Here is an 11390-nt window from a genome sequence, read left to right as displayed (position 1 = left end):
TTATTACATAAATATTAATAAAAATGCAAATTACACTCCAGCCATTTCAAAGTAATACCTCTGTCAAGTGATTTATGTCACAGTCCTCAGAGACTTTGTTTTAATTTGTTAATGGTTGAATAATATTGATTGCTCTCATTTCTCAGCTCACTGCACCTGATACAGATGATGTAAAGTTTGTCCTGAGTCTTGGGACACTGGCACCTTTTGTTCACTGTGGCCATAATATCCATTGATTCTATTTCATTTATGTAGTTTACATTGCTTGAAAACAACAATGCATATTAGATATTATTTCCGAGGCTATAACCTTGCATACGGCGTGCTGAGGTTCTGAAAACAGTGTTGTCTTTAATCCAGGATTTCCCAGTGTTTATCATTTAAATAATTTAACAGGTAAATTTATTGCTTTAATTCCCCACGCTGTGGCAAACGGCAACAGATATCTAAGCCATAAATTGTCTTAATATGCCATGTGAAGTGTGCTTATGGGGGAAGCTCGCTGCCAGATTGTTATATTGTGACTAATATCTATGTTATGTCTAGAAAAACAAAGCTGGGCGTGTGTATATGTGACTCTTGTGTCCCTTGAGTGCAAGTGAACACAGCCATACTAGTCATGGATATCTAGTCGCTCGCTGCAGTGTAGATATGATTGCACTCTGATAAGTCCATGGCTACAGAAGACACGAAAATAAAATATTCAGTGTTTCACATTCCACAAACAGAAATGCTGGAATATCTGCCTCTGCAGAACTACATCTGACAGATAAGCCATTCACTGTATTTTATAATCTGACATCTCATATAGTGAGGCTGACTTTTAATGGTAGCAAAAATAAGGCTTTTCAAAAACAGAATTTTTGCTTTTACCACTACAAGTAGTTGCAAATCTTAGTTGTTTAGCACATCTTTAAAATCTGAACATTTGACTTTCATATCAAGAGTAATTGTTCACTTTTTATGTCATGTTATCTCACCCGCCGTGGAAGCTCAAACACCCAGTTCTAAGGCCTACCTTTGACTGTTATCTGTGCCACTGCCTCTATCACCCCCAGTGTTGACATGGCCACACAGGTGTAGTTGGCCGACTGCCGGACGTCTGTAAGTTCAAGAACGTTGCGGCCAATCGGCATGTCATCCTCTGGCGTGAGGTCTTCAGCACCCAGCATCCACTTGACATATGGCATAGGAGAGCCCACCGCCACACACGTGATATTGACGCTGCCACCTGGCATAATCTCATTGTCCGTTGGTGGAATGGAGAAGCGTGGAGGCACTCGACGCACTAGAATAGGAAAAAATAAATAAAAATAAAAAATAACATAATTCAGAGGGGACAAATGGATAAGAAATAATTTTGGCAAATTTCCATTATGCCAAATACATTAGATAGAGATACAAACAACAATGACCAAATCTTTCCATAATGAGTAACATGTTTTTTCCAAGACTTCCAGATTAATGAAATAATAACAAGCACGTAATTGAGAGACTTGACTGATGATACACATGGTACAAAATACTGCACAAAGTGCTGGAGAGTCAACAAAGTTGTATCCACAGAAACAACTTTTAAGCTGTGTACTTCCAGCCAATGTGAGGCAATGCGCTGCATCACATTCTCACATCAACAATTTTGCATTTGCATAGTAATCTGAATGGTGAATTATCAAAGCAGTTGATTGATTTAGACCAACTTTTACAAACTAAATAATTATTATGTTATTTATATATTATCATTTATGCATTTATATTTACAACATGTAACTTGTTACTTTTTACATTTATAACTAACTTGACTTGTAGATTATAATCTTGTAATAAGCTATAATGATTAGAAACTTGCTACGCATAAATATTACAATTAATGAACACCAGGCATGGGCCCAAAGAGAGATTATTGTTTTTGCACTTTTCTACACTTCGGTTTTACTATAATAGACAGCATATTTATGTACAATCACATTTAATGGCACATCATGCCAACGTATGTGATTGAAACAAGTAGAATGTTAAAGCAGAACAAGTCCGTCATGCAAATAAGAACAATATGCAATGTTCTGTGAAATGACCATGTGAGTAAGGCAGTTCAAATGGGGCTGTGGCAGCAAAATGAGCATAGACATGTAAAAGGTGGTTGTGCAAAATTAAAGTAAGAATAAGCGGAATAAATATATTTACAGTAAATATATGTGATTTCTGTCTTTAGGAGTAATTGAAATCAGAGCACATCATGTAAAGTTGCTTGTTAAACCTAGGTTAGAATGCTTGTGGAAGTTCGATGTAAAAAATTCGGTTTATGACAAATCCTGCTTTGAAAAGTGTCCTGTCACCAGGACTCTTAACGTATTGCCATCATTTCAAATATTTGACTACAGTTGATGCACATTGCTTTTGTTGCGGCTGCTAATTCGCTGAACCCATTTTGTTGAGCTGCCTGCTGATCTCCAGAGAGCTAGACTGGGGGGAAAGTGCTTGCATTATTAAATACAGCGTTTCTCTCACTCAATATTTAATTAATAACCAATTGGATGACGCTCCCCGCAGACATAATATTATCCTGCTCATTTGAATATCATTACATTTGTCAAGTCTTGTGGATAACACTCTAAATACATAATTCTTTCACGACTTCCTGCACTAAGAGATTCCCATCATAGGGTGTGCATAATCTCAGCGGGCACTGTTGTTTTTACAGCTTGGTGCATGACTTTAGTGCCAATTATAACAAAAGATTGATTTGGTTTTACATACATTATCTGTGGGAAGGTTGAACCAGAAAGAGGGCTCGTTTGGAGAAAAAAACTACAGGAGTAAAGCTAATTATGGAGAAAGCTTTTAGAAAGGAACTGCGATATGTGGGATTGTAGCTGTTAGTAGCGTTAACCTCCAAATGCAGTCAGATATATACAGTACGATTTATTTTAATTTAGCTGTGTTGTTAAATATAAAATATTTTTAAAGGCTTGTTAAAATAATGGCAAATGGTCTAGGGCTGGGGTAAAAGGGAGTTCAGGCATCTGCAGGTGACCATGCAAATACACTTGTATACAGATGCAAATGGACTTCCTGCTCACAGATGCAAACATGCGCCACCTGGTGAATAGTGAAGCCTTTGACCAGAGTCATTTTAAGGCAAACATGGATGTTTTATGTAACGTAGGTATAAAAAAAGTCATGTGATTTAATTTGAATGTCAGTAAATAATAATTTTTATAGAAAAAAAAAGAAAGAAAACAACACAAATGGACTTCTTTGTCTTTATCACTTGTTGAAAAAGGTAAAAACCCACCAACCTTCTCGCAGCTCTGAGGGATGTAGGAAAATTGATGCAGAATAAATAAAAAATAAGGAAAGGAGAAAAAACAAGGGAAACACAGAGAGTAAAAAGGCCATGATTTTAGGACATTTCAAACAGTTTGAATGACCTTGTGTTTACATTGCAGGGAACCCCTTGAACCACCCTCGTACTTCTATTACAAACTCTAAATACAGTTGAATTGCTGCTCATACTGTAAATCATTAGGGCGGACAAAAGAAATGTAACTACTGTAGATCTAAACATTAAGAGAAAGCAGCTGAGGTCAATCTGGACAGAAGAAGTTTCTAACACCGCTGATGAGCCATGATTTTGCTAAGTAAGCCCAAAAGATCTTTTTATTTCATTTATTCACTTATAATGATTTTTTTTCCTTTAATTTTAATTCAGACAGGGTAGAAAAAACTAAATTTGTGAGAAAGTATTTGTTTATTGCTGGAAAAGATTTGGAGCTGGCAGAGGGGGGCCATCCACCCTTTACTCCAACAGTCAGGTTTGTGAAGCAATTAGTAGATAACCACAGCGGGCACTCTAATTATTGGCATTAGGTTTGGGAAAATAACAAAAAAGGACCAAAAACACACAGTGGAGTAGATATTTTAGGTACAAGTCGATGCAGGTAAGTTGTGTGCAGACAAAAATCCACAAAATTAAATCAGGCAAACAAACAGCATACTCACAATGACCTGAGAGCTTCTGGCCCCTGCAGACTTTTTCGGCTGATTTAAAGATTACTTATACAGAGATAAACCAAGAAGAAAACTGCTACTATCAAAAAGTGAAAGTGTTTCCTACCTCTGACATATAGATTTGCAGGAGTAGAGTAACGGGTTCCATCGTTGTTGGTCGCCACACACTCGTACTTCCCCTGGTCTGACTCTTCACTCTGCTCTATCTGGAGGGCTCCTAAGTGGGAATAACAAATAGCGTAGCAGAATATACTTTGGTTAAACGACGCCACCTTCAACAAGTTCACAGGCTTAAACAATTACAAAAGTCGCTTGACCTCAAGGAGGCCAAAATCAGCCGCCTTCATTTCTACTTTGGATCTTTCCTTTCAAGCTTGAGTAGTTGGGCAGTTTGGAGAAAGTTATAGTGAGCATTATTCAATAAACCAATGAAATACCACAGTTTTGCATGCGTCGCCACAAACTGTGTATTTCAAGGGTATCCATCTTTACTATAAGAGCCATGACATTCTTTTCTGACTAAGGGATTGTTTCTAATGGCAAATCATGCAATAGGCTGCAGATGCACAAATTATTGTTTTCTCTTTTTACACCTATACTTACAGTAGAAAATACTAATCTTAATTTTCTGTATTTGCCAAATTGTTTGATTGAAAATTTTGACAAGAGGCAGAAATTGTCTAAAAATACACTCATCCTAAAGCCAATGCAAAAAAAAAAAAAAAAAAAAAGTTTTAAAAAACTATGGGGCAAGTCCATCAATAAACAACATGTCACTGGACTGGTCAATATGGGGATGAGTGATACTGCTTTAGGGAAACATGGATCAAACAAAAAAGGTTTACAGTATAAGAAAGCAGAATAACAAGGAAGGACAATTGAAAGAAGAAAGAAATTTTTGTATGATTTTTTAGCATATTCAATCACAGATCAAGTGTAATAGTGAACTTACAAAACAATTTGGAACTTCTTTGTGAAGTTGTTTTTAAAAAAAATCGCAGCCCACACAAAAATTGAAAAATGCTGCTCATGTCTGAAGAAAAAAAAAGTGAATTTGAGGTTTTATTCATGGCAAAACCAATATATTACCCTCATGACCAAAAGTCTGACATGCAAATCTCAGTAAGAAATGTATGTCGGCACAACTTACAACCTTCTGACAACCCTTAGCTGAAAAATAAAAGGCAGTTGCATTAGAAGACAAAATTCAAAATACCAGCCTGAGCCGACAAGAAGGCAACCAACCACTGCTTTAGCTTGTGAAAGCCAGAAAAGACACCCATAAAAATCCACAAATGGGATCAGCAGTGTGGTGTCACATGACCCAGGGAAAAATGGCTTTTAAGCATCAACAACTCTCAAACTCCATGTTGTATGGCAAAAATTAGCCAATCGGGTCCTCGCCAGACTCTACTGTTTGTCTTTGCCAAACCTTGAAGAAAAAAAATGTAAAAAAGTAAAATATCCTCCATACCCCAAGAAAAGTAAGAAAAATAGGTGAAAGAGAAAAAAAGCACCGTAAGAAACTTTATCAAAAAAGTGGTTGTTTGGGCTTTTTTGTAGAGGTACAGGAGAGGAGAGCAAATAGAAGAAATGGGAAAAAAGTAGTTTGCAAAGATAGGAAGAATTCTTTGGAAGAAAAAAGCAGAGTAGATGCAACGTTGTCTTCCGCCTGCCTGCGTGATTCCACAGCATCTGTGCATATTTCAGTGCTGAACAAGAACAGCTAAGGGGGAAAAATGCTTGGTTGTTTTAGTTGGACAAAAAGAGGGACACATGATTGGCTATGGCCAAAAAGAAAACAAAAATGAACGTAAAAAATTATAATTTAAAAAAATAATTGTCATTGGATATGCTTCATTGAGCCAGGGCAAGCATATCGCAACTGAGCTAAACAGGCTCTTGAGAACCAGAATACAAAGGAGTAAATAAAGCGAAAACAGAAAAAATGGAATACAAATTATGTCAACAAAACAGGACAAATCAGAAGAAGGTTCGTATGAAGGTAATGGGATTTGGTCTCAGTAAACAGGACAGAAATGGGCGGGGGGCAGGGGGGTTGGAGTGAATATGAATGGGTTGACAGCAAGAATGAATTTGTATTATTTTCATTCTGTGAACGTCAGTTCAGCACTCTTACCTCTTATTGGTGTACCACCTGGGTGGATAATATGAATGCAAATAAGATTAGAAAGAAGAATCATTAGTACGTGTAGATAGAGTCTGGGGGGCTTTGGAAGAAGAATCAAATTAGATTTAACAGGGTACGTAAATAAAGGTACTTGAGGAAAGAGAAAGGACAGAGAGAGAGGGAGCGAGAAAGAAAGAAAGAGAGAAGGGAGGAACGTTTCTGTTTTCTGAGAAAGACAGTATTCAGCATAGTGAAAAAAAATCATTGATCAGAGCGAGAGAACTTGTACAGTGATGTACCACGGGTTGTGCCATTTTTTTAAAGAAGTGGTAATGGCTTCTGAAGAAAGTCTACTGAAGAGAAAGACTTTAAGGACTGCCTTTTTATTATTTACATGAGTTTGTAAAGCAGATGAAATCCCTTATTGTTTGACCTGAGCTCATCAATTCCCTAAATTCTTGAAATCCTCAAACACATGGTGCTGTTTTTTTTTTTAATATTCAGTGAGCAAGTAGTGGGTCAATGAGTGAGTCAGCAACAAACACAATAATATCCCAAAATAAAATACACAGGGCTACATTGGACTTTGTGGGACTAACATACAGCATTTTAAGTGATAATGTAGCTGACAGTGTTTGGACACGTGACATACGTGAGGACTGTGTGTGTGAGTGTGTGTGTGTGTACAGTATACATGTGCCTCAAGTACTAGCCCTGACGCTAATCTATCTGTTAGTAAAATGCATGCCATGCATTTTAATAGTTGTTGTAAAAAATGAAAATTAGTGGGGGGGTAGAGGGAGTGATGTGTGCTTTGGAGCTAAGCACTTACCAAAGGATTCTGTAGATTTAAAAATATAGAGAGAAGAAAGACAGCATATAAGAATATGATTATATTCTTGAGGTAAGTTGAGTTAACAAGGCTTTCTGTTATTAATGTTCTAACGTCAAAATCAAAGTCGTACATTTGATTAAAGAAAATCAAGGTTATGGCTACACAGTTCTGTTTGAAAAACAAGTCAGCAGAGGGAGGAAGGCGAACAGACACGCTTTAACAAAGGGCAGCTGTGAAATCGGAAGACAGGTGGTCAAACATACAAGGCTAAAAATTTACAAGAAGGCTGTATGTCTGTGCTGACATTAGCTGGCACATAAAGCTTTGAGCTACATTTTTAGTATATTAAGAGTGGCTGTATTAGGGTAAGTCACAGGCAAATAAAAACAAATATGGCGTTAACACATTTAAGCAGAGGGGTATAAATTCAAAGAATCAAAAGGGTCAGGGAAAAGCCTTATGGGGTGTTTGCGCACTACTGTGGCTGATTAGTGACCAGAGTTTCATCCTCTCCAGAAATCTAAAAAACCTTGCATATAAACTAAATATTATTTGATCCGAAAATGATTTATTGGCATATATTTTAAAATTGTCTGGACTGTTTTTCTGCTTTTTAATAAAGCCAGATATTGAGGAAAAAAAGTTAAGAAATGGTAATGAATAGAAAACCCTTGCATCAGTGTAGTAATAAGAAAATCAACACATGAAGGCAAAATAATTTATTGTAAAGAGGTCACAGCAGTGAGCAATGAGACGTTAGTGCAGAAGCCAGCAGAAACAGAGGGGGGAGACAGTCCCAACAGGCCAAGACAACACTGGAAGACAAAAGGGAGACACACATATACAGACAACACACACCGGGGTGTACAGAAAGTGGAAGGACAGAAGATAGTAGAGACAATGCCAATACCTACAAAATTTAAAAAAAGCCAAATAAGAAGTTAAATCATGGGCAGAAGAAGAGGATGAAAGAACAGAGGAGACTAAAGGGAAGCAGATCAGATAGAAGAAACAAGAAAGGAGACTCCTTTCAGTAATTAAGCTTTCAGCACGGCAAGACCTACCTGATCTGAGTTGTTTAATGCGCCCGTTGTTGTTGGTGGTGTTGACAGGGAGGAAGTCCTTGAACCAGGAAATGTCTGGGTCAGGGTTGCCACTGGCAGCACACAGCATGGTGGCAGTGCGTGTGCGCTCCACCACTTTCAACTGTGGGCCCATGTCTATGGTGGGGAAACCAGGGGGCAGCTGATCCTCTGAAAACAGAAGGTAAAAAATATATATGTTAGGACTATTTGGGTTTACATTTGCCCTCCACGGTTGTGTGGATGGAAATAAATGAATGTAAAGGGTAACCGTAGAATAATGTCAGAAAAGAGGACTTTTGAAGTTTATAAAAAAACAAGACATCCACTAGCAACGTATCCATGAATATAAACCTGTATCGACTGCTGACACACTTTAGGGCTACAGGGAATGTACAGTAATTTAGCATAGGGCTAAATGATAAAGATGCATTTTTCTTTCAATGATAATAATAAGAACGTTTTATCCTGCTTTTTTATCCTAATACAATACTAAATTGATTTCAGGTACTGAAATCTTCCAAAATCACACAGTGAGAATTTATGACAAATCAATGACTTTTGAGTCCAGAAAATAACTCAATGCATGCATATTATGTGCATGGTCAATCGTGGGTCCCAAAACTATATAGGCATATCAAATAAGCACACAGTAAAACCCACCACTTTGAAGGTTCCTTGAATAACTCTTGTTCACACCTTGAATAAGCTGAGACCCCTGACGTTGAAATTGCTCATGCTAATCAGGTACACAGCCAAAACGTTTTTTTTTTTTGTTTGTTTGTTTGTTTTATTCACTTTTATTTCACTAACCTCTTGGATAAGATATTAGTCTTTTAGAACCTTAGTCCAGTCACTTGTTTCCAAACTTTCCAAAGGGCTACATTTGTAATTTTATTTCATGAATTTTGGTTCCACATTTTATAGGTATCTTTCAAAGTAAAAGGACAGGTCAGTTTTGGACAAAGCCAGGATAAGAAGTCAATTGTTGTCATTCAGTGAATAGATAACTATCTTAAGCACTTCTGTGTGTCTCAAGGTAGCTGGTTATCTTAGCACGGAATCTAGAAGAAGGGAATCTGCTGGTTATGGAAAAGGTGGGGATTAAAGGTGTAGCTTTGTAGTGGATTTGGATACATCAGGAGGTAGGTTAGTTGCATTAAAACAAAACTTTAGCCCAACATCTGAGGATATGGGGCAAAAGTTAAAGTTATTTAATTAAGCAAAATTACTGCACACTTCACAAGGTGTGAAGCAGCAAGACATATACTGTACAGTTACTGTGTATCAAGCAAGGAAGCAAGTGACGTTGTTGTGCCAGTGACCTAACTTTCTGACTAAACAAGAACAGGTTTCATCCTGCTGACATTGAAGATGTGTGAGGTGATTACCCACATCGCTGTGTGTTGTAAACATGAGTGCAGACGTGGCAAAAGTTTCCCAACAATGTTTTTTGTAGAAGATAACACATGGCTGTGTTTTATAAAAATGTATGTAGTCTCAAAGATGTCTCTCTGTTTTATATTTATATTTTTGAGCCATTCTCTGTTATAATTCCTGGTGATGATTATTCTCTCATTTTCTTTCACTAAATAAATGAGAGGTGTATATTCAGAAGTAAGTGTGGTACAGTATATACATGTCTGGAACTATATTCTTTGTTTTGCTGATCATTCAAACATCACATAGTCCTTTATAAGTCCACCTTAATAATCTATCTATCTATCTATCTATCTATCTGTCTGTCTATCTATCTGTCTATCTGTCTGTCTATCTGTCTGTCTATCTGTCTGTCTATCTGTCTGTCTGTCTATCTATCTGTCTATCTGTCTATCTGTCTGTCTATCTATCTGTCTATCTGTCTGTCTGTCTATCTATCTATCCATCCATCCATCCATCCATCCATCATCCATCCATCATCCATCCACCATCCATCCATCCATCCATCCATCCATCATCCATCCATCATCCATCCACCATCCATCCATCCATCCATCCATCCATCCATCTATCTATTTACACTCCTTGCATTGCGACAAAAAATATCTACTTCTGAGTAAGGTTTGCCGAGTGTAAACATCCGAAACAAGACCTGTTTTATGGTGAAGCACAAGTTTTTCCTTTCCTTGCCATGATGTGGCTAATTAGGGACTTCCGTTGCTTTTGTTAATGGCACCTTTTTGGAACCTCTTCCTTCACTGAATATTCATAAGGATAACATCAGTCTGAGAACAGCTTTCCGATGCCATAGCTCGCATATAGCCAAATGACAATCGTGGCTCTTTTCCAACAATGCTTTTGGGTATTTGGCATCAGAAACCACGTCAATGGATAAATCTACTAAGAATTAAGCAGTAGTACAAATGACTGACTTCAGAGCTAAGTGCAAAAATAACTTTTGGATACAACCCTGTTGTGAACCATGTGAACTGGTGAAGTGTTTCCTGTGTTGTTTTGCATGTTTTAAAACATTCATAATTAAAGTCCACAGATAATCAACATAGTCTTCATGTCTACTATATAGTTATAGTTATACTATATAGTTATAGTTATGTAGTAAAGTTTATTATATTATTTTGCATTTATATATATATATATCCAATCAGATATGAAGTAATGTTGATCATAGTTTTCTATAGAATCACAGGTGTCCAAAAAAATGAACAAATTGTCAAATTTGTACCTGTACAAACATTGAAAGCTGAGGAAGTAGAGAAGCTAATTGTACATATTAGCTCCTGGCCAAATTTTCCCCAGTTTACTCAAGGTCAAAAAGAAAATTATTAGATTTTAGAGTGAGTCAAAAGTCTCGCTGATATAACACAATAGCCAGTAGCAAGCCCAGGAGCACAGGATGTCTGTGGAATATAGTAATTGAATGTGACAGGAAAAAGCAGCTCCTAGCGAAATTGCAATGTGTTTTACAACAAAGTGCCTAAGACATCATAATTTAGCTGTCTTAAAAAAAAAAACTGAATTGCTCTCGTGTTGCAGAAAGGAGCGCCCCTGGTGATTTAGCTGTGAGAAGAAAAGCATGGGGAGTTTGCTGACATTGATTAGAAGGTGCAGTTTGAGTCAACATTAGATGTTTTTAAAATTCACGATTCTAATGTCAGGACAGTACGACGATTGTGTCTCAAGTGAATCACTGAAACTGCAGTATTAACAAACAAACAAAAAAAAGAGAGTGTGAAGGACTAATGTTAACTTGTCTTACTCTTTCAATATTTTCCATGTGGAACATGATACTGATTCTAGTCAGACTAAATGATAGGACTTCGAGCAGTGCATTTAAAATTAATGATATGTTACAAAGGTTTCTGGCCTTTTT

The 11390-nt window shown here is 37.1% G+C and overlaps 2 protein-coding genes across 2 annotated transcripts in view; both read right to left on the bottom strand.

Moving 5' to 3' along the window:
- LOC112486248 (receptor-type tyrosine-protein phosphatase delta-like) overlaps positions 1-233 on the bottom strand; it is a 35458-nt gene extending 35225 nt beyond the window's left edge. The window contains exon 1 of the mRNA XM_025062074.1: positions 216-233. Within this exon, the coding sequence (XP_024917842.1) occupies positions 216-233 (18 nt within the window). The remainder of the gene's footprint in view (positions 1-215) is intronic.
- Positions 69-11390, bottom strand: part of LOC103390678 (receptor-type tyrosine-protein phosphatase delta) — a 259293-nt gene continuing 247971 nt past the window's right edge. Inside the window, 6 exon segments of the mRNA XM_025052801.1 lie at positions 69-1288; positions 3300-3311; positions 4118-4228; positions 6152-6169; positions 6975-6983; positions 8042-8230. Coding sequence (XP_024908569.1) covers positions 972-1288; positions 3300-3311; positions 4118-4228; positions 6152-6169; positions 6975-6983; positions 8042-8230 — 656 coding nt within the window. The 3' untranslated portion in view covers positions 69-971.

The sequence above is a fragment of the Cynoglossus semilaevis genome, chromosome 1 (assembly GCF_000523025.1).
Source record: "Cynoglossus semilaevis isolate Cse_v1.0 chromosome 1, Cse_v1.0, whole genome shotgun sequence".
Taxonomy (NCBI): domain Eukaryota; kingdom Metazoa; phylum Chordata; class Actinopteri; order Pleuronectiformes; family Cynoglossidae; genus Cynoglossus; species Cynoglossus semilaevis.
The sequence above is the reverse complement of the archived record's forward strand: the minus strand, read 5'-3'. Positions and strand labels throughout refer to the sequence as shown.